The 24,585-nt window shown below is 43.8% G+C and overlaps 1 protein-coding gene across 2 annotated transcripts in view; it reads right to left on the reverse strand.

Annotated features, from left to right (window-relative positions):
* STIM2 (stromal interaction molecule 2) overlaps positions 1-24,585 on the reverse strand; it is a 186,867-nt gene that overhangs the window by 74,047 nt on the left and 88,235 nt on the right. For both annotated transcript variants that reach the window (XM_082260087.1, XM_082260088.1), the window contains exon 3: positions 4,903-5,017. In XM_082260087.1, coding sequence (XP_082116213.1) covers positions 4,903-5,017 — 115 coding nt within the window. The remainder of the gene's footprint in view (positions 1-4,902; positions 5,018-24,585) is intronic.

The following is a 24,585-nucleotide window of genomic DNA, read 5'->3' on the forward strand; positions in this document are numbered from 1 at the left end:
CAGGGGCGCAACGTGTACAGAGTGCAGGGTTTAGCGGGTTGTGTTCAGGGTTCAAATGGCCTGGTGGGTCAGTTTCAGCCTACGGTCTTGTGTTTGACACATGTGCATTAGCCCCTTTAGAGCTGAACCATTTTAAAAATCAGAACCATGGGAGAATAGATCTATGTACGCTAAAATGGTAAAAAAGAAAAAAAAAATCCAAATCAAAATCTTGAATGGCTTTCCTCTCTTTTAAAAGCTATCCTCAAATCTTTTGAAGTAACAGCCAAATGCATTCTTATATTCAAATAAAGAAAAAAAAGTTAAGCCTATGTTGGGAAGGAACATGGCATGTCAACATTTTGTGACTGGATTAAACCTTGTTTGTATTTGGCACTTTGAAGGCACATGGTTATGAGGTTAGATAAACATTTTCTGCTGGTGCTCTGCTCAGGTTCTGTTTGTGAGCATGTTTAGCTGCACATTTTGTTGGCTTTTCCTAAAAAAAATGATAACATGGTTCATGCGCGACACTCATTAAACAAGGTGAGGGAGGCTGCATAAAAATGCAGTTATCCTCAAAATAAAATTGTTTCAAAATGAAGAAGAAAACCGATCACTTTGGCATCATTAACTCAACATAATGTTTTTCTTTTTGAAACATACGTAATTACACACTACAAATGCAAGCTACAGCTTGCCCAGATTTAGCAGCTGAAGTAATAATACAATCACTCATTGTACAGTATTTAACCAGATTAATATTTAGAACATTTTTGTGGACAACATTCCCAAACTGTACTTTAATATATTTTTGTAAGCATGGATTTTCTCTCCTTTTGAACTTTATTCCTGCTTAGTTTCTTGACTAGAACAGTAATCCTCACTCTGACAATGACCGTGCCTTATAAAATATATTCGGCTGAAAGAACATTAGTCTTCACTCATAAATGACAAGGCTGAGAAGGTGGGACTAATTATGTCACATTTCAAGATGTGAAAAACACAAATCTATTTTTCTGCAAAATTCTGACAGGGAAAAAAATCTTTTGGTGCGGAGTATCTGCAAAATAGAGATTTTGACGTTTTCTTCTCTTGCAGTACAGGACCATGTATTCATGACCATGGATTACATGCAGATACTTTCAGGTGATTGGATACTGGCAAACATGCTTGGCCACCCCCAGAACGCACCACTTAACCCCACTCCCACGTGACTCCAGTTTCAGGAGTGATCAAAGATGCAAAGAGGAGGGGCTTGTGTTCTACATTTTTACTACCCGTTAAGGCATTTACAGGTAAGTCAAAAGTTCTATTATCCTAATTGTACAGTGCAGGACTCAAGACTTGTATTCTCAAACCATGGGATTTAGCCAAGCAATAAAGGGGGAGGTCAACAATATAAGAAACAGAACTGCCAACAGGCCCACAAGAAAACAGGGTTAAATAATTTGAACAAAAACACTCAAATGACAGCTTGAAGCACCTTGTGGACGAAGTGCGCATTAGCTGAGACCTGAACCTTCATTAGGTAGAACTTAAAAAAATGTATTAACATGATCAAAGAAAACTTTAACCACTTCAATACAGGGCACTTTCCTCCCTTCCTGCCCAGGCCAATTTTCCCCTTTTAGCGCTGTTGCATTTTGAATGACAATTGCGCAGTCATGCAACACTGTACCTACACCAAATTTATGTCATTTTCTCCCCACAAATAGAGCTTTCTTTTGGTGGTATTTGATCACCTGTGGGTTTTTTCCTTTTTGCTAAAAAAATAAAAAAAGACCGAAATCTTTGAAAAAAAAAAAAAGTTTTTTTGTTTACGTTATACAATTTTGTAAATAAATACGTTTTTTTCCTGCACTGATGAGACTGCACTGACAGGCACTGATGAGGAGGCACTGATGGGGTGGCACTGATAGGTAGCACAGATATGCAGCATTGGTGGGCACTGATAGGCGGCACTGCTAGGCACTGATATGCGGCACTGACGGGCACTAATGGGCACTGATAGGCGGCACTGGTGGGCACTGATGGGCGGCAATGGTGGGCACTGATAGGCGGCACTGGTGGGCGACACTGAAAGATGGCAATGATGGGCACTTGTGGGCAGCACTGATGAGGGCACTGGCGGGTGGCACTGATGGGGAGGGCAATAAGGGGCTCCCTGAGCCCTGATTGCCATCCCTGGTGGCCATAGTGGGCATCCCTGGGGTCATAGTGGGCATCCCTGGTGGTTCTAGTGGCATCCCCCCCCCCCCCCCGAGGGTCTGCACTGGTAATCAATGATCTGATTACCAGTGCCAAACCCCCCCCCCCCCCCCGTCAGGGGAGCCGATCGGCGATCTTTTACTCGTGCCACGAACTAAGAAAATCAACGGCTCTTCCTGTGTACTATGTGACCAGCCGTGATTGGACACGGCTGGTCACATGGTAAAGAGCTACGTCAGTAGTCTCTTTACCGAGATCGGAGATGCAGGGTGTCAGGCTGACACCTCGCATCACCGATCGCCGCTCTGCGCGCCCCCGGGGGGCACGCAGAGCTGTATTATCCTGACGCCGTCATATGACGTCCGGTCAGGATAATACAACCACATTCCCGCCATCAATCTGTTATAGGGCGGGCGGGAAGTGGTTAAGGTGTTAAAGGTATCCATAGGATAACTCGCACCAAAATACTTAGGAGCGAATAACCTTTTCAGGATCAGGCCAGAGAGCAGACGCATCACCCAAGGACACTAGCAGGGGAAAAATAAAAATGGAGCCTTAAGCTGGCCATACAAGGATTGAAATTTGCACGGTTCAGCAGGGGCCAGACAAGTTTCAAACCATGTATGGGCAGGCTGGTTGTACAGAAGTCAATCTACCAATTGACTTCTGTACAACCACCCTGTTGGAAAATTTCAGCTCGATCAGCTCTTATCAGTATGTTCGGAGGGGTAGGCTCCGCAGGCTCACCGGCCCTCTGCCTGTGCTTCAACTGTGGAGGCTCTCAAATTTAGGAGTTAGGACTACAGAAAACACTGAGGTGCCTTGACTGGACTCTGTAGCTTACGCATGTATTTGCAAATATGTGCAAACTAAACCCGTTTTAACGCATACTGTTAGACAGGACAATTTGGTTGGTTAGCAGGCTGGTGGGTAAAATTGAGCCCGGAATTTCTTTGGTTTTTGTTTTGCATGTGTGGTAATGCACTGCACAGACTACAGTGCCAGAACAGACTGAAGTATGGCTTGGTGCCAGGTAAGCTGTAATCTCACTCCAATTTCATTGTGCACATAGTTCATATTTGGTGATCCAGCCAGAAACACTTCTCACCCCTTTATCTCATTGCTGTGTTTAAAAAGAATAGGCAAACAAAACCCTCCCCTAAATTCCCCATTTTACTTTAATCACTTCAATACTAGGTACTTTCAGCCCCTTCCTGCCCAGGCTAATTGCAAGCTTCCACATAAAGCTTTATTTCAGCTGCATTAATTTACCACAAGGTTTTTTTATTTTTTGCTAAAAGAATTTTGAAAAAAAAAAAAAAAATTCCCTTAGTTTGTTTTGCAAATTCTTATTATTCTTCGCTGATGAGGCTGTACGAATAGGCTGCGCTTTAAGCAACCAGGGATGGAGACACCTTGCTTACAGCTTGGTGCCTCATATAAAGTCCCACCGTGCGATTTTTGTGCGTTTTTGGTGGATGCAGTTTTGATTTGACCTTAGTGTTTTCCGTATACAGGGATGGAGACAAATAGCATGACCTGCTTGTCTCACATAAAGTCCCAAATAGGAAATTAGGGATTGAAAGGCATTGTGCTTTACAGGCCATGCCCCATACATAAAATCCCTTCCTATTTTTATACTGCATCCACGAAGGGGATGGAGGTGTAATGCTTTTCAGCTGGTCTCTTCCAGTTTGCACCATCATTATAACCTAATTAGTTGAGTTTTTGAGACAACAGCCAGTCATGGATGAGGTTGGGTTGGGGGAGGTTGGGCTGTCTCCCTCTCACCTGTTCCCCCATCCATCCATTAGCGGCCATGTGCCTCCAGTGTGAGGACACTAAATTAGAAGTGTTAGGACTGCAGATATAACAGGGTGCCGTGCAGTGGCTCTGCAGCTTTCACATGTGTTTGCAAATGTGTGTCAACTAAACCCCTGTTCTTTGTACCAAGAGACAGGTCTACTTGGTTGGTGACAGACTGGAGGGTGAGTACATCAGACTGGGGGCTGGCTGACTTTCATGCACCTCTTACAATGCTTCAACCTCATTTTTTTTCTAATAGGCTGCGCTGACAAGCAGCACTAATAAAATGCAAGTCTGACAACTGCTGGTGATCGGCCCTCCTTTCCTTACACAGAGACAGATTGTGAGGAAAGGACTGCCAATAACTGTCAAATCTGTTTACATGGGCTCAGCTATGATTGGCTGCAGATGCTCACATGGCAAAAGGTGACTGTGATTGGCCCTTTGGAAACAGCTGATCATGGTAAAGGACACAGCGGTCACAAAGGCAGCCCGACAGGTGCCCCAGGGGTGCAGGTCTGGGAGGACATCCTTTATAGCCATATTTTGGCTATAGCGTAGTTAAGTGGTTAAGAAGCCGTCATGCGACACTTCAGCCCCAAGTCTTGTATTTATTTCCCACCTCGGGGTCCTCCGAGTGTCCACGTCACTGTCTGCGGGATGTCTACACTTCCTATTGTATGGCCACTGGTGGGGTCCTCTTAGGAGAGAGAAGTGGGCTAACATTATCACAAGGGGGTGGCAAAGGATGGGTTCCGGTGCAGGGCACAACTGCAGCGCTAATTAGCTGTTCCCCTCTGCAGGGAACCTAAATGGGGGATTTAGGAGTAGGGCTGCAAAGAAAACCGGTTTTTAAGGAACCAGAAAATTCATAGAGAAAAGTTGTGATTTTGATTTCTCATTCACCTTCAGATGTTTTCCACCTCTTCCACAGATCCTCCACTGTAATATGTTTGTCTTCTCTGTGCAAATGGTTGTGCTTGTGAGAAGCATCTTTGTAGTTCATGTCCTCTCGCAGGAACTGCAAAAGATTACAAATCAGGCTCTTTAGTAAGACGCACAAAGAATTGCTAAAATAAAACAGCATTGTGAAGTACTTAATTTGAAAATAAAATTCTGCTTTAAGGGCGTGTGTCAATGGGAAAATGCAGCTTGCTTTCAGGCGCACTTCACTTGTATTTGAGATAAATCTAAGAACATTCATCATTCACTGACCGATGCATTTGACTTGAAGTTGAACTCCTAAACTGCATCCACCCGTTTAAAACAGTTTGTGCACGCCTATTGACTTGTATGAGGAGAGAAGCAAACAAAAAAGTCAAAATAGGCTCTAATGGGGCTATGTTAGACTGAACAGGGGTTTTTTTGTGATTTTATCATTCAAGTCATGCAACTTTTGTTTATTCTTTGCCTAGGCTCCTGTTTAAGCTGGTGCAATGGCCACTACCCCAGAGTGGCTCCTTTTTCTAGCAGCATCCATTGAAGCCACCCCTGCATGCATGAGCTATAGTTGTCTCTCCCCACACTGTGCATCAACAGTAAAACATAGACCCATGGCTAAGGATGGCAAGGCACTCAGAACCCTCAGAAATGGGCTCTTCTAATATCAAAAGTGGTAACTGTTCATAAAACGAACTAGTTCAAGCGAAAGTACCCTTATATAACCAAGCCATATAGCTAAAGAAAATCAAGGGTTTGTAAAACACTGCTTGGATAGTCAAAATATACCAGATACATGGTTAGTAATTCAATGATATTAAAGGGACACTAAACTATATCTTCCTCCAACAAATTTATACCCTTCCAACACTTAGTCCCGGTTCACACTTGTGCGATGCGGGAAGGCTGCGAATTCGCAGCCTGTTCCCGCATCGCAAACGCACATCTGGCAGTTCACACTGCCATATGCGATAAGCAGGGGGTGTCCATGACCTGTTAACGACACCCCCAGTTTGATATCATATCGCAGTGCGATCTGACAGTTCGCACAGGATCAGCTTGCACAAGTGTGAACCATTGTGCGATCCGCTCCTGATGCGGCTGGAAAAAAGGGTCCTGTGCGTCTTTTGTGCGGGTGCAGTGCGAATTTAGCCATACAAAGTGTATGGCTGAATTTGCATCCGCACATCCGATCGCATGTAATGAAGGAGCAGTGAACCAGCCCTTAAGGGCCCTGTAATCTATTTTCTGTGATATAATTTTACTGTTTTTCTGCCTCCTTTTAACATTCATACCTCTCACTTCTGTTTGTCTGGTGCAGTCATGGGCACTGCTCTATGTACACAACAAATCCCATAGTCCATTTCAGCAGTGAGCAAGAGAGGGTGGCTACATCCTACATAGGGTGGCAGCACAAAAGATGAACCTAGCCCCCGTTTAACAGGAAGATACAGCATCAAAAAAAAAAAAAAAAAAAAATTGGAAATTTGCAAGAGGCTGAGAGAAACCTAAGGTACTTTTTGAGTTAGGAATACACACTTAAATATAATTTTTTATTTTCTTTTAAACCAGGAGTTTCATGTTGGAACAGAACCCTTTAATTAAACTGTTCCTCAGAATAGTTACAAACAATGCATGCCACCAATATGTCAAAGCCGCTTGTGCTCTCAACCAAACTGTCATCGAAAGACTGGGGTTATAACTGATCACTAGGGAAGGGCTAAGGCGTGTACAGATCCTAGTCCCAACCCACCCGAGCAATCCTGCCAAGGAGCTGTCCCAGCACACCACCAATCATGAGCAGCCTAGTCAGAGCATGTGCAGCTGCGGGCCAGGAAATGCCTCTCTGCCTATGATTGGTGGTGATTGGTTGGGACTGAGATCCAAACACGCCCCGAGGTCATCACTACTGATCACATGTGCAGCACCATGGCAACTGCAAATCAGAGGCTAAGATGGCAGCTTCCTTTGCTCTTAAGAACGGGAAGGCTTATTTTCACTTTAAGTGCCAGGTCACACTTATGCGACGCGGGAAGGCTGCAAATTCCCAGCCTGTTCCCGCATCGCAAACGCACATCTGGCAGTTCACACTGCCATATGCAATACGCAGGGGGTGTCAATGAAATGTTAACGACACCCCCAGTTTGATATCATATCGCAGTGCGATCTTTACAGTTAACACAGGATCGGATCGCACAAGTGTGAACCGCTGTGCGATCCGATTCTGATGCGGCTGAAAAAAAGGGTCATGTGTGACTTTTGTGCGGGTGCAGTGCGCTCCGATATTACATGCGATCGCCGCAGCCGCAAGAGTGTGAACCGGCACTAAAGGTAATCTTCACTGTAAAAGGGAAGTTCCCCTTATAATATAACTGGATACTAACATTTATAGGTAAAGTTGATTCAGGGAATATCAGATTGCCTCTCGAGGGATCAGGAAGGAATTGGATCATGCTTTGCTGGGGGTTTTCGCCAGGATTGTGTATAGGGGATTGTATGATTTTATTTTTATTTCTTCTTTTATTAGTTGAACTAGATGGACTTGTGTCCTTTTTCAAACTATGTATTTATGTCCTCCTCCCCCATCCAAGCGGATCAGAGTGGAATTGTGACCCCCCTTTCCCTGCAGCCTTGTGGGACATGTCACAGGGACTATTCACAAAGTGTAGCACAGCTTGTACATGCAGCAGCAAGATGGCTGTGAAGACGCAAGGAGTCACAGCTGCCTTCCCTTGTTAAATGTGCTGGCACCCACCCAGGACCTGAAAACCAGTGAAGAACTATTAAAGGGGACTAAACATACATAGAATTTTAGAGAAACAGAATTAAACAACTGAGAATTCAAGTTTGAAGTATATGTTATTTTGTTAGACTTTAGTTATGCTGGAACTGCATGAAGATAAAAATAAACCTGTTTGCTGCTCCCCCCATCATACAAAACTATATATTTCCCATGTTTCCTAGACGGTTACACCATTCAACTAGGGAACTTATGAAAGAACAGACCAACTTCCGCTGGCCAACACAACACATATGTCATGCCTGTACCAAATGTATCACTTGTACCAAATCCAGCTATCCGAGATTTGTCATTCTACAGGACAATATATAAATGCCATTAATACTGAGAATACAAAGATAGATTTAGTGTGTAATTGTACACACATTTCTTTAGTCTATAAGCATCATCTGAGTAATAAGATTTGTGTAACCAAACGTCAATACGAATTCAATCATTTTTGTTCCTTACGCATTGTTTCAAGAATTTTTTTTATATCTAACTGTAGGAAAAGTGATATGAGAGCGAGAATTCTACAAGCTGGAATTAATTCTTGGCACATATAAAACTCACAGCTGTGTGTATTACATGCTTGCCTGTCGCACACAGTTAGCACAAACCAAAACAAACAGCATACGGCTACATAAACACAATTTTTCTAACCTGTAATTTAAAGGCATTGCTTGGTCTTTAATGTCAGCCTGCCAAAATGACTAACTTATTTTAAACCATGTTTACAGCACTGAAGGCAAAAAGCCAGAACGCAGTATAAAAAAAAAAAATCTATACGCACACACATTATATATATATATACATATATACACACATATACATATATACACACACACACACGCCAGGTGATGTCACTCTTTCATGGTTCAGCTTTGCAGTTTTCTATTCTATTCCAGCCTGATCAGAGTACAATGTATCAGCATCACTTATCTCAGATCTGGGAAATCGTGCAATCATCTTCCTGAGCACAGTTAGGGTTATGTAAATCAGAAGGCCACCAGAATTATTAAAACACTGGGATTAAAGTAGAACTATAGACAACATTTCCCCCCCCCCCCCCTCATTTTAGATACAGTAGAAGAGGGTTATACTCTGTCAGTTTTTTTTTTTTTTGAGTCATCTGTGCTTTTACGGAAATTAGGGTCATCTGGGCATTAGGGAGATTTACCTTCACTTCCTGTCCCATAGCCAAAAGTGAGAAGAAATCCCTTGGGACCCCCAGGTCACTAGAACCAGAGCCTCCACTGAAAAATTTTGTCTTCCTTTTCTGGGGACAACCCAAAATTTGTAAAATTTTTTACTTTCAATGATAATGGTAAACAGGACAAATAGAGAGTGGGCCTCCCTAAACGTACAGACCGCAATGAAAACTGACAGGTTTTCTAATACCTCTTCACCCTATCCAAAACTTAAAATAAAAAATAAAAAAAAAGAAAGTTTTGTCTTTACACATTAACCACTTTCGGACCGCCCGCTGCAGTAATACTTCGCTACTTTGATGTTAAATACCGGAGTTATGGCAGCAGATAGGTCCTCTCTCTCATAAAAGTGGTCCCAGCGGCAGATTCGCCGCAGAATCACTTTTATGGGCGGCAGGAGAGGTGCCCCTCCCCCTGCTTCCCGGAACCTACCCGTGAGAAATGCCTACCCTCGTCACTTCCGGTGCACCTACGTCAGCACCTAAATCATTGAACAGCTAAGGGGCCTGACAAGTGCGCATGCTCAGAGGGTATGGATTTATCACGGTAGTGTGTGTAACGTTGCACTTGCGGCGCTTACATTAAAACAGCTCCTCTGCAACATGAGTCATCTCCGCTCCTATCCCTGTCACTTCCCTGATCTCGGCTAATAAATATAAAAGTGGATCACGGAGCCGAGATCTCCGTCATTTAGATTTCATAGACCCGCCACCGCTTTTATATTTATTAGCCGAGATCAGGGAAGTGACAGGGATAGGAGCGGAGATGACTCATGTTAGAGGAGCTGTTTTAATGTACCCGCCGCAAATGTATCATTACACACACTACCGTGATAAATCCATACCATCCGAGCATGCGCACTTGTCAGTTCCTCTGCTGTACAATGACGTATTTGTGGCTTTGAGCATGCGCACTGCTACGCTGCTCAGATGTTTCTGACAGGAAGTGACGAGGGTAGGCATTTCTCACGGGGTAAATTATTCTCACGGAACACCGGTCCTCTGCCCTTCTAGGCTGGAAGTCAGGTGAGGGCAGGCTGGCCCCCACTCGACTATGGCCTTGGAGGATGACATACGTTTCTTCCTCCCAACGGCCTTAACGGGCCCATTTTTTTTCCATGATGGAAAAAAAAAAACGACTTTTTGCTTTTTAGTGTAGATGTGAGATCTGAGGTCTTTTTGACCCCATATTCTCACATTACAGAGGATCTGTTCTGCTTATTTCTATTACAAGGGATGTTTACATTCCTTGTAATAGGAACAAAAGGGATTAAAATTAATTTTTTCTTCAAAAAGGGACAGTGTAAAAATAAAAGGTAAAATAAAAAAAAAAAAAAAAAAAAAGAAGGAGTAAAGCGCCTCGTTCTTCAAAGCTAGTGCGCAGAAGCGAAGGCATACGCAAGTCGCGCCCACATATGTAAACGGTGTTCAAACCACACGTGAGGTATCGCTGCAATAGTTGGAGAGAGCAATAATTCTAGCCCTAGACCGCCTCTAACTCTAAACTTGTAATGTGTAGAAATTTTTAAAGCATCGCCTATGGAGATTTTTACAGTACCAATGTTTGTCGCCATTCCACAAGCGTGCGGTTTTGAAGCATGACATGTTGGGTATTTACTCGGCGTAACATTATCTTTTACATTAAAGAAAAAAATTGGGCTAACTTTACTGTTAAATTTTTTTTTTTTAAATGCAGTGAAATGTATTTCTTCCCCAAAAAATGCGTTTGAAAGACTGCTGTGCAAATATTGCGTAGCAAAAAATATTGCAACAACACACCATTTTATTCTCTATCGTCTTTCTTAAAAAAAAAAAAATATATATATATATATATATATATATATATATACATAATGTTTAGGGGTTCCAAGTCATTTTCTAAAAAGAAATACTGTATTTAACTTGTAAACAAGTGCCAGAAATAGGCCTGGTCCTTAAAGCGGAGTTTCAGCCATTTCACTCACCTGTCCAACGGTCCAGCGATGCGGCCGCTCGAAGCCTCGATCCTCTCCTTTCGGCGCCGGCATCACTGCTGTGGGCACCCGGCTGTGACAGTTTGCGGCTTCACAGCCGGGTACCCAGTGCGCATGAGCGAGTCGCGCTGCGCGTCTTGATTGGCCGGCAATCTTCTGGGACCTCTGACATGTCCCAGAAGATTGCAGGGAGGGAGGGGGAGAGGAGAACTTTCGTTCAGGGCGCCGCGGCGCTCTGAGCGGAAGTGGGAGCGGGTACCTGTCAAAACTAGGTACCCGATCCCCCCCCAAAAAAAATGACATGCCAAATGTGGCATGTCAGGGGGTTAGAATACCTAAAAGGGGAAGTTCCACTTTTGGGTGGAACTCCGCTTTAAGTGGTTAAACACATGTATTGTAAGTGTAGCTGTGCCGAAAGTGCGTGTCCCTAGCACAATGACCAGCGACTCACGGAAAGTTCCTGAAGATGTGACTGCTGTGACAGGCAATCACATCGCCATAAGCCCCGCCCTACCTTCCGGCAAACCAAATCCTTTAAAAGGCCGGTGGGAGCCGGTGCCAAGGGGTTTAAAAAAAAAATAATTTACACCTGCAGACGTGATCTACAATTATTCCAACTATCCTTTACATTCATATCCGACTCCCCCATCCACACATTCAATGTGGATGAGGGAATCCTTCTTGCTGTGGTAATGTATTCTGACAGCTGGAAGCTTTCACTGCCATCAGAATACACTGATCAGTATTGGCAACAATAGCAGACGGCACTGATTGTTCTGGAAAAACTGGACAGGCTGTTTCTACACAAGTTAATCAATGAATCAACTTGTGTACAACCCGCCTGCCCACACATGGATCGAAATTCGGCTGGCCCCTTGTGAACCGTCTGAATTTAGATCCATGTATGGCTGGCTTAAAGCGGTATTCTACCTAAAACTAAACATGTAAATGTAGATGTGGCAGCTGTATTTTTCTTTAGGCATTATATATACACACAGTATACAGTGTAAGGGTACTTGCAGGGATTTGCTTGTAGGCACTGTCTGTGTCTGAGCCCGGGAAGCATGCGGCTGCAGTACAGAGCAAAGCCACTGCTTTCTGTGTATGGCTCCAGAGTGCATCTGATATCAATCCGCCTGTGAGCCGGACCTATACAGGAAGTAGCGGCTCCGTGCAAGTGACGGCTGAGCTGGTATTCAGCAGACACCGCGGTAGGTTCTGCTGCAACGGAACCGGATCGGCCCGTAGATCTGTAAATTTTACCAATCCAGATATTTTGGCAGTATCGAGGCCGATATCCCACCTCCTTAATGTCGGCTAGGTGCACCCCTAGTTAAATAATGCAAGGTGTCATTCAACCCACAAAATGACAGCCAATGGGTGGGACAGGTATGGATACTGGTACTTTCTTTGTGCAAAATGGAAGTGGGCTTTTAGTCTTTATGCCACTAAAGCACAAGTTTGTTGGCTTTAAAAAAAAAAAAAAACTACCTGTTGGCTTCTGACATCTGCATGAATTATGTACACCATTGGATAGGTAACAAACTGACATTTGTGTACTGTCATGTTACTGGCTGCAACAGACGATGACTAGTTTAACTCTAATTGAACAATGAATGTTGCTTAAGGTATACATAAATGCAAAACCGTTTTCCCATTTTGGATAGCATAAGGGAGAATAACTCCTGTGATTTTGTGGCCCATTGGGGAGATTTCCTTTCATTTCCTGTCCCATAGTCAAAAAGGAAGTGAGAGGAAATCCCTTCAAAGGGAAGGAATCCCGACGGGACCCCTGAGTTACTAGAACTAGTGTCCCCATTGGAAAATTTCTTCTCAATTACTGTTCTGATGTCAAACCAAAATGTGGGATTTTCTTTTCACCAATAACAGTAAAGAGAAGAAAAAGAGCAGGTAAATCTCCCTAGATAGGGCACAGGCTGCAATAAAAATTGACGAGTGTTCTAATCCTCCTCCGCACTAAAGGCAGATTTTTTTTTTTTTTCTTTTTAGTTTTAAACAGTTATACATCAATGGGCCTCAAGCAATAATACCTTTTTGTCCACCAAGCCAAAGGCAATAGAACCAGAATACATGCTCTTAACAGTATGTAAAATTAACAATACGATTATTAATAAAATGACACTGGGATTATATCCAATCAGACATCTGATATTCCTCTCGGTTTGCCATTTTTCCATCAAGTGCATTTCCCAGGATAGAATATTTTGCGATTTTTGTAAACATTTACCTGAAACGTGACATGTCTGACATCTCATTTTTCAGATCCCATATAGAGAAATAACAGTTAGATCTAACATTGTTCAAGTGTTTCAATAACATTTTCCTTGTAGAACTCACATTCCCACCACGTACTGTTCATTGATTACACAGCAGAAATGTTAGTAAATCTCACCTCCTATGAAACTTGAGAGGGGCATTTGAGTCATTTCTACTGCTTGGTTCTTTGGGGAGAAACTTTACTAATGGTAAAAGGTGATAGTTGATGGCCTAGGCATTTGGTTACATTTCCTGTGTTCCAGCTGACTGGGTAAAGACTAGTAGTGGATCCAGTTTATTAGAAATGATTTGTAAAAAATGAAAAATGAATTCAGCTGTTAATGCGCAATGACAAAATTATTTTTTTTTTTTTAATTTTTTAACCTTACATGAAACTGTTCTTTCCCCTAAGAGTCCAAAATATTTCTGCAACATACAGGTGCATCTCAAAAAATGTGATCATCAAAAAGAAAACTTCAGTAATTCAATTCAAAAAGGGAAACTCATATAGATTCACACAGAGTGATGTAATTTAAGCATTTCTTTCTTTCAATTTTGATGATTATGGCTAACAGCTAGTGAAAACCCAAAATTCAGTATCTCAGAAAATTAGATTTTTACATAAGACCAATAAAAAAAAAAAAGATTTTTAATAAATAAATGTTGGCTTTCTGAAAAGTGCCTAAATGTCCATATACAGTATAGTATGCACTCAATACGTGGTCGGGGCTCCTTTTGCATGAATTACTGCATCAATGCAGCGTGGCATGGAGGCGATAAGCCTGTGGAACTGCTGAGGTGTATTGGAAGCCCAGATTGTTTTGATAGCTGCTTTCAGCTCATCTGCATTGTTGGACCTGGGGTGTCTCATTCTTCTCTTGACAATACCCCACAGATTCTCTATGGGGTTTAGGTCAGGCGAGTTTGCTGACCAATTAAGCACAGTAATACCATGATCATTAAACCAGATATTGGTACTTTTGGCAGTGTGGGCAGGTGCCAAGTCCTGCTGCAAAATGAAATCAGCATCTCCATAAAGCTGGTCAGCAGAGGGAAGCATAAAGTGAATTTCATGGTAGAGAGCTGCACTAACTTTGGACTTGATAAAACACAGTGAGCCATCAGCAGAGGACAAGGCTCCCCAAATCATCACTGACACTGGAAACTTCACACTGGACCTCATGCAACTTGGATTATGTGCCTATCCTTTCTTCCTCCAGAATCTGAGACCTTTAATTCCAAATGAAATGCAAAGCTTACTTTCATCTGAAAAGAGGACTTTGGACCACTGAGCAACAGTCCAGACCTTTTTCTCCTTAGCCCAGGTAAGACACTTCGGACGTTGTCTCTGGTTCAGGAGTGACTTGAGACAAGGAATGTGACAGTTGTAGCCCATGTCCTGGATCACACATCTGTGTTTGGTGGCTCTTGAAGCACTGACACCAGCCGTAGTCCACTCCCTGTGAACCTCCCCCAAATTCTTAAATGGTCTTTGCTTCACAATCCTGTTGCTTGTGCACCTTTTTCTATTACACTTTTTCCTTCCACTAGACGGTGGTCTGAGGCCTGTAATGCTGCACAGTGCTGCTCTGGGACAGTGGTCTGAGGGGAGGCCTGTAATGCACAGTGCTCTGTATGGTGGTCTGAGGAAGCCTGTAAGGCACATAGTGCTCTGGATTGTGGTCTGAGAGGTCTGCAATACAGCAGACTGCTTTTGATGGTGGTCCGAGGGGAGGCCTGTTCTGCACAGTGCTCTGGGACGATGGTCTAACTTAGAGGCCTGTAATGCTGAGGTGCTGGATGGTAGTCCCAGGTCTAAGGGACTGCTTGTAATGTACAGTTCTCTGGATGCCGCTGGTCAGAGGCCTGTAAATGCGCACACACAGTGCTCTGGACAGACGGTAGTCTGGGGGAGGCTTCAGTCCTGTAATTGTAATGTACACTAACAGTGCTCTCTGCTCTGGAGAGTCGTTTTGCGTCGGGAGGCCTGTAATGCAAAGTGCTGCTCTGGACAGTCGTCTGAGGAATCGGGAGGCCTGTAATGCTGACTGCTGGGAGCAGAAGCAGGCAGAGCTCCCTGGAAACCGGAAGCTCACGAGTGTAAACGTCCCTGCCTCGGATTTTCGTTCGTTAACGAAAACGGAATTGATGTTTGTCATAGCTTCAGTCAGTGGACGAAAATGTGGTGTACTTGTTTCATTTTCGGCACTGTAAAAAGGCCACTGACGAAAATGTTTTTGTTTACTAAATTAACACTGATTCTTTAGCAATGATCTTGTGCGACTTACCCTCCTTCTAGACAACTGTCAATTCAGCAGTCTTCCCCACGATTGTGTAACCTACTGAACCAGACTGAGACACCATTTAAAGGCTCAGGAAACTGTCACCGGTGTTTTGAGTTAATTAGCTGATTAGAGTGACACCAGAAGTCTACCATTTTGAACATTTTCACAATATTCTAATTTTCTGAGATATTGAATTTTGGGGTTTCACTAGCTGTAAGCCTTACTCATCAAAATTAAAAGAAATGCTTGAAATATATCACACTGGTGTGTAATGAATCTAATATACGAGTTTCACTTTTTGAATTACTTAAATAATTAACTTTTAATAAATTACTTTTTGTTTATATTTTTCTAATTTTTTGAGATGCACCTGTAGAGGTACTATATGTGTGTTTTTATAATGTACTAGTAGTATATTCCCCTGAAAAAAAAAGCTTCTCTTTGTCCCTGGCACACCCTCTATCTGCCGTGGAAACCTCACTGCTACTAGTGTAACGTAACAGTGGGTTATGCTGCCCCCTACAAAAGTGGACACTAGGCAGGAAAAAAAAAAAAAACTACACCTATGGTGCAGTCCCAGGGGGTATACTCCCACTTCCTGCTATAGGTACTCAGTTTTGTTACAAGCAGTGTCAGAAGAAAAAAACCCAACTCCATAAAGGGGCGGGTGCTGTGTCAATCGAACATGAGAGAAATGGATTTTACTGTAAGTCAAAAATCGCATTTTCCTATTTGTTCATTTACAGACACAGCTCCCGATTCTTCTTAACCATTGGGACGTCCCAAAAGAAGTGTTAAACATGAGGGGAAGGAAACAGCAGAAAAAAAATCCCAAGGCTAACCACAGGCAACCAGGTAACATGGAGCTCAACCACAAACAATTCGAGCTCATCTGAAAAAAAATACACCCCCAAAGAGGATCAGGTCCTCTAAACAGCAGCCAGCAAAAACCTTGCGGCCAAAATAAGCATACGCAGATGCCAACACATTCACTTTGCAAAAACTTTGTAAAAGCGTGCACCGACGACCAGGTGCCTTGCAAACCTGCGTCACTGATGCTGGATGACGGAAAGCCCAGGAGACACTAAGCGCCCTAGTAGAGTGCTCCCAAAAAGGGAAGGAGGAACATGACCCCTGATGCAATAGGCCTGAACCACCATCTGATCCAACTGGAAATGGTCGCAGAAGAAGCGGATAACCCTTTGTGAGGTCTGTCCGTGAGCAAAAATCGGGAGTCTGACTTCATAAAAGACTCCGTAGCTGCCAAGTACACCTTAATTGTCCGGACCACATCCAAGATATGCAAGGCAATTTCCTTTAGATATTTTGGCCTGGGACAAAGGAAAGGCAACACGTCTTCATTCAAAATACAGTCAGAGACCACCTTAGGAAGGAATGACGGACAGAGGCAAAGCACCACCTTATTCTTGTGAATCACCATAAGGTGAACTACAGGATAACATTGTCAGATCCGGCACCCTGCACGCAGAAGTGATAGCCACCAAGAAGGTCATCTTCTGGGGCAGCATAAGCAGGGAAACCTCTCGAATATATTCAAAGAGCTGAAAGCAACACATTAGGAATTCAGGGCAGCAAGAAGCCCGCACTGAAGGAACCAAATTTCAGACAGCCATAGGTTGTTGGAAAAAGACTGCCAAAACCCGATACCTGGCCCTTGATGGTACACAAGGCCAAATTCTGTTCAAATCCCGGTTGCAGGCAGGTTAAGATCTGATCCACCAAGAAGGAGCGAGGATGAACCCCTAGAGACTCACACCACAAAAATGTACATCTTCCACATACGATTGTAGATCTTCCTAAAGGCATATTTCCTAGCTTTTAGTCACTGATTCAAACCCTCCATTCTTCAGCACCTGGCGTTCAACAGCCAAGCCATTAAAGCCAGGAACTAAAGCAGAATGGAAGATTGGTCCTTGGGACAGCAGATCCTCCCTGAGAGGAAGTCCCCAAGGAGCATCGGCGACCAGCGAGGCCACTCTGAAGCCACTAGAATGACTGGAATCCCTTCTGCCTGAATCCTGCACAGGAGTCATGGCAGAAGTTTGAAAGGGCTTGAACGAATCAGTCAGCCCATCTTAGAAAACTGGCTACTTACCGAGCCACCAGGACACTTCTTGTGCCCCCTTGGTTATTGACATAGACCACGGCCATGGCATTGTCCAAATTAATTTGTACCGTACACACCTGAAGGCGATTGTCCAATGAGCCAGACAGTATGATCGCTTGGAGTTCCAGTACACTAATCGGCCGTCTGGGCTCTGTCAGAGTCCAGACCCTCTGAGCATGTCTGTGCAGGGGACGCCTCCCCATCCAGACAGGCTGGCATCCAATGGAGACAACTGTCCAGTACAGTGGGAGAAGGATTTTCCCTGTCGAAAAGCGAGAGCTAAGCCACCTCTAGAGATGTGGATCCTTGAGTTTTTCCCGAGAAAGAAACATTCCAGAGTCAGATCCAGACAGTCCAGTTTTAGTGGACAGAACCAAAATCAGACTCCTGAATGTTCAGGGTCCAGGAGTTCGAAGAGCAATCTTCAGTAGTCCATCAGAGCAGTCCGACTCCGCTCGCAGAAGATCATCCAGGTACCCCAGTACCGCAATCCCCCACTGACTTAAACAATGCCAGCATTGGGACCAACACTCCTGTGAAGACCCGAGGTGCGGAGGTGAGACCAAAAGTCAGCGCCACAAACTGATAATGCTCCTCATCCACGGCAAAACAGGGGAAGCGCTGGCAACCAGCGCATACAAGAATGTGCAGGTAGGCATCCTTGATGTCGATAGAAGCAAAAATAAATCTGCCTGATGTAGGGACACCACTTCAATGTGAATCGACTCCATGTTGAGCTTCTGTACTCGAACAAAGCAGCTTAGCGCCTTGAAATCCAGAATTGGACTGCCTTGCCTTCCTTCCTGGGGACTGTAAAGAGGTTTGAGTAAAAAAACCTTAAAAGTTTTCCTAATTTGGAACCGGAACAGTCATCCCTAAAGTAATAAGTCTTGCACTGCCCCAAAGAGACCCCGTAAGCGATCTGGAGACAAGTGCAGGTTGGAAGGGAAAAAAAACCTTTACAGAGGACAAGACCGAACTCGATCTCGTAGCCTGACCAGATAACTTCATGGACCCACCTGTCTGTGCCAGGGAGGTCCATGGATCCAGAAACCAGCAAGGCCGTCCCCCCACCCAAATACAGATGAGGGCACTCCTTCATGCAGAGGCAGCCTTGTCCGCAGATCTGGAAGAGCCCACTCGTAACTTGCCAGAATAGGTCCTCTTGGAACCTCCGGTGGAGGCCCTGACTCTTGATCCCTTGTCTTGAGATCCTGAGACACAAAGAGGCAGCTTAGGAGCCGAGGAGAAAGTCCCACCTTTACGACAGGGCTCCTTGCCCTTGGAAGCCTGCAGAAGTAGAGTACTCTTCCCCCCATAAGACCCTTAACGATGTCATCCAAGGAAGCTCCAAACAGGTGATCCCATACAAGAGGGAGATCAGATAAGGCCTTCTTAGAGGTCTAGTCCACAGACCATTATTTCAGCCAGAAATTGCGACACCAGGGCAATAATAAAAGCGCTTGCTACATAGATACATGAATAAATAAAAAGTGACCAAACTGCTAAAAATAAGGTGCCAAATATATACAGTCCATATAGGAATAAAAAAGCCTAAGTATAAAAAATGTGCAAATATGCAGATAGTGTATCAAAATTCATCAATAATACAATAATTCAACAAAAGAGTCCATAAATAGTTCAATAACCTGTGCAATAGTGCTCAAACTGGGTTGGTGTTTGTTTAGTTTCTTTTGTAGTGAATAAAGTACTCATCAGTGCCAAGGTGTCACACTCCCCTCTTGTACCAAATCTCACTCTCAGTGAGTGTTAGTCATAGATTTCTGCTTTGCTCCTCCAGCACTCACTGGAGCACAGGGCAGGAAATGGGCAAAGGGGTGGGAGAAGCTGGCTCAGGCTCATAATGGCATTCTGATAAGCTGAGCCAGCTGCCAATAAGGCATATGGATGGATCCTGGCATTGTCGGGATCCTTTCAGAGTCTGGAGAAGCTCTGTGGCATCAACCAACATTGGACTTTAGCTAGACGCCAGTATAAACTGGGTCACAGAAGAGCTCCAGTGCACTCTGCTGATCCACAAAAGTAGTAGGACCAAAACATCTTTGGATATACTTTTTAACCACTTGCCTACTGGGCACTTTTACCTCCTTCCTGGCCAATTTTCAGCTACCAGCGCTGTTGCACTTTGAATGACAATTGCGCAGTCATGCAATACTGTGCCAATATAATATTTTTATCATTTTTTTTTACACAAACAGAGCTCTCTTTTGGCAGTAATAGATCACTAGTGTGTTTATTTTCTGCTAAACAAACGAAAGAAATGAAAATTTTGAAGAAAAAAAAAAACATTTTTAGTAGATGGTTACAAAATTTTGCAAACAGGTAAATTTTCTCCTTCACTGATGGGCACTGATTGGCAGCACTAGTGGAACTATACTGAAAATCAGTTTCCAGATTATCTGTACCGATGTTCAACACAAGACAGTTATCGGCTTTCTTCTTCTCTCCCCACAATATCAGCGTGAGGAAAGAAAAGCAGATATCCGGCCTGTGTTTACATCCTGTGATCAGGGGTTATTTGACACAGCTGATCATGTGGTAAAGAGAGGCTGTGATTGTCCCTTTTATCCCGATCTGTTATTACCTGAGTCCAAAGGACTCGGCAATCAGAGCGGGCAGCGCAAATCACGGCAATGGACGCCCTCCTGCCCAAACTAAGCCCGAACCTTAGCCATCTTTCAGCTAGATCGCAGACAGGAAGTAGTAAAACCCGGAGGAGCCGACCCGCACTGCCTTCCTGGTCTCTAAGCCGGCGGCCTTCCCCCGTCCTCGGCCATAGGCATCTGGGCGCTCGGCCGGGCTTCCAAACCTTCCGAGCCCCCTTCGCCCCCCCGGTCGGCCTGCCGGTGGGGGGGGGGGCGCGGAGCTCCCTCACCTCCCCCCTCCCATCCCAGCGCCTCGCACGCTCTGTTTTCCTTTTCTCGAGGTGAGAAGGGTGGCGCTGTCTCCCTCCCAGGTCGGTAAGGATCCTTCCGCAGGTTCACCTACGGAAACCTCGTTACAACTTTTAGTTCCTCTAGATAGTCAAGTTTGATCGTCTTCTCGTCACTCCGCCAGGGCCGTGGCTGACCCCAGCGGAGCCGATCCGAGGAACTAAACCATCCAAATCGGTAGTAGCGATGGGCGGTGTGTAGAGTATAAAATGTGTGTGTATTCCTGGAAAATAAAGTCTGGAAAGAAATACCTGGCCCTTGGATTTGCCCACTCCTGTCTACCTGGCCCTTGGACTTGCCTATTCCTGGTAACAACCCATTATTAGGCTGTAGCTAGGATAACATGCTATAAATTGCATGTCAAACTAGGTCTAAATTTACAATTTTAGCTTCCTGGCACAAGGCTCATGCTTACTAAATCAGAAAATACCATAATGCAGATAGCAGACATGTTAATGAATAATGATGTACATTTATGAAACATTGCAGCCACAGAATCAATAGCACTTATGCAAACTTTGTAAGAAAATAATGAAGAGCTGCTTTAGCAGTAAAAACAGGAAGCCCTCTGACATATGTGGGTAGGGTCTGTATCATATCATTATCTAGTTAGTTCACGCTGGAAACGGAAACATTAACAACGACACACTTCCTACTGTATACCACCGACGTACAGTGGAAATGGAAAGGTTTCCAGCAGCAGAAATCTGAACAGGTTTACTTTCTCATATACATTCTTCCACTAAATCAAATATGAACCTTTAACAAGACACTGAACTGAGATGATCTAATCGAATGTTTAAAAAAATACAAACAGGCAGATTTACTATATTTTAGAGAAAAATTAGCATAGATAAAGAAAATGTGATTTCTATCAACTTTAGGCCCCCTTCCCACAGGGCAGACTCCTTCCCGATCAGCAAGAGATCCACTCACTGATCCCCTGCTGATCGCATCCGAGCGGGCAGATGACAAATTCGTGTCCACTCAGTTTATATAGAGTGGACAGACCCTGCTCTGCTCTATGGGAAGTCGGGTGTAAGCAGACTCCTTTGTGTTTAATTTGGTGAACTGAACCCAGCAATGACCTATATTTCCCAGGAATCAACATATCTCACAGCCAGGAAATTCAGCAGCTCATCTGGTGCAGTTCATCTGCAGTATATCTGACAAAGCCACCACAAAGCAAAAAGAAGCACAAACGTGAACAGCTACAAGATGACTGACTTCATTCACCCCGTGCATTATCCATGTGCTGCAGCTTTTGGATTATTTTACATTCATCCCTACCAAATATATCTTTTATAGCAAACTGCAACAAAAAAAAGAGAAAGCAGTCACCACACTAAAATACAGAGCTGTGACTGAAGTCTTAGGCCCCATTCACACATACGGACTGTTTGTCCGTTTTTGATCCACCCCTTAATGGATGAAAAAACAGACAACAATGCATTCCTATGGAAAAACGGATGATCATCTGTTTACATCTGCTTCTGTCAATATCTGTGAAAACCCTATTTTTCTTCCGTTAAAAAAACGGATCGGACGAAAAATGGATGTAAACTGACAAATGGTTGGTTTTTCATCCGTTTTTGCATTGGTAGGAGACAGACGAAAAAACGGACAAACACTTCATCCATTTTGACGTGCCTGAACTGATGAAATGAACGGTCTGTATGTGTGAAATGGGCCTTACACTTCTCACTCTGAGGAAAAGAGTTTAATCACTCTGCTCTCTCTAGATCAGGGCTGGACAAAGCTAAATTGCCAGGGAAACTGAAATCCACTGCCTGGCGATCTGGACACTGATGTCAATCTGCAGTCTCATGGCTGCCATTTCTTTAGTAAAAAAACAGCCAATGACCAAATCAGGAGCACATCATTCCTGATTGGTCAGCTGTGGCTAGAGTATGCTGATCATACTCGGAGGTAGGAGTCCAGGACAACCTGGGCTCTAGCGATCAAAGGATGATCACATTTAGCGTAAATAATATAACAAGGCAAGAGGGGAACATAAGAATCCTAAACTTCAGAAGGCCAAACTTTCCCAAATTGTGCTCAATGATGGAAAGTGTAAACTGGGACCAAACCTTAGGAACACTGACCACAGAGGAAAAATGGGAATGCTTTAGGAACATATTAAACAAATGCATCTTGCAGTGCATTCAAAATGGCCAAAATCAACTTTGAGAGACAAATAGCGGAGAATAGTAAAAAGAACCCAAAGAAATTCTTTAAATATATCAACAGCAAAAAAACTAGGGCAGAGCATATTGCACACATAATTAAGGATGATGGGAGAATGGTTACAGAGGACATTGAAAAAGCAACCGCGCTGAATGCTTTTTTCTCGTCAGTCTTTACACAGGAAAAGGAGGGGTACACTGACCATGACTGTATGGTTAGTAGTAATACACCAGACTTGCCGCTATGGCTAACAGAGGGGGAAATTAGGGAAAGGCTGGATAAAATTAACACAAATAAATCACCAGGCCCGGATGGCGTACATCCGAGAGTACTCAAAGAACTTCGTAAGACTATAGCTAGACCACTGTTCCTGATCTTTGCTGACAGTATTATGACAGGAAATTTACCAGGGCATTGGAGGAAAGCTAACGTGATACCGATATTTAAAAAAGGGCAGAGGCATGTCCCGGGAAATTATAGGCCTGTCAGTCTGACATCGATAGTATGTAAACTTCTGGAGGGGATGATGAGGGACTATATCGTAGAGTTTGCCGAAGACAACATCATCAGCAGTAATCAGCACGGGTTTACAAATGGGCGTTCTTGTCTAACCAATCTCTTAACATTCTACGAGGAGGTGAGCTGTGAGCTAGATAGGGGGAGACCAGTGAATGTGGTGTACCTGGATTTCGCTAAGGCGTTTGATACAGTTCCCCACAAGCGCTTAATTTATAAAATAAGGTCTGCAGGCATAGACCGCAAGGTTTGCTCTTGGATATGGAACTGGCTAAAAGGGGCGTGTCCAAAGGGTGGTAATAAATAGCGCATACTCAGACTGGTCTGAGGTGGTAAATGGGGTCCCCCAAGGCTCAGTCCTGGGACCAACCATGTTCAATTTATTCATAAATGGCATGGAGGACGGGATCAGTAGTTCGTTATCAGTTTTTGCAGATGAAACAAAATTGGGCAGGGCAATAACTGCAAGGCATGAAGCAGATATCCTACAGAATGACCTGGACAAAATAACAGAGTGGGCAACGACATGGCAAATGAGGTTTAATGTGGAGAAGTGTAAGGTTTTGCACTTGGGGACTAAAAACATAAAAGCACAATACACTTTAGGGGGGGAAACTTTGGGGGAATCAAAAATGGAGAAAGATCTGGGAGTCTTGGTAGAGGATAGACTAAGCAATAGCATGCAATGTCAAGCGGCAGCTGCCAAAGCCGGAAGAATATTAGCATGCATAAAGAAAGGGATGTATTCCAGAGATAAAACTATAATCCTACCACTTTATAAAACTCTGGTCTGACCGCATCTGGAGTATTCTGTCCAGTTCTGGTCACCAGTCCTCAGGAGGGATGTGTTGGAGCTGGAGAGAGTCCAGAGAAGGGCAACTAAACTAATTAGGGGATTGGAGGACCTTAATTATGAAGCACGTCTGCAATCTCTTGATTTATTCTCCCTGGAGAAGAGATGCCTGAGAGGGGACATGATAGCAATTTATAAATACCTCAATGGTGATCTCAGCATAGAAAAAAAGCTATTCAGTCGAAAGGATTGCATGAGGACTCGAGGGCATATAATGCGATTAGAGGAGAAGCGTTTTAACCTCAGGCAACACAGGGGGTTCTTTACTGTTAGGGCTACAGGACTGTGGAATTCTCTACCACAAGAGGTGGTTTCTGCGGGAAGTATGGTTGCTTTCAAAAGACTCTTGGACGTCCATCTCAATGATCAGAACATTCAGGGGTATGAGAGATGACGGCCACACCTACACAGGTTGAACTGGATGGACTATTGTCTTTACTCAACCTCAACTACTATGCATGTAACTTCCACATGTGCATTCCAGCTAT

Source organism: Pelophylax lessonae (assembly GCF_965119305.1).
Source record: "Pelophylax lessonae genome assembly, chromosome: 1".
NCBI classification, from domain to species: domain Eukaryota; kingdom Metazoa; phylum Chordata; class Amphibia; order Anura; family Ranidae; genus Pelophylax; species Pelophylax lessonae.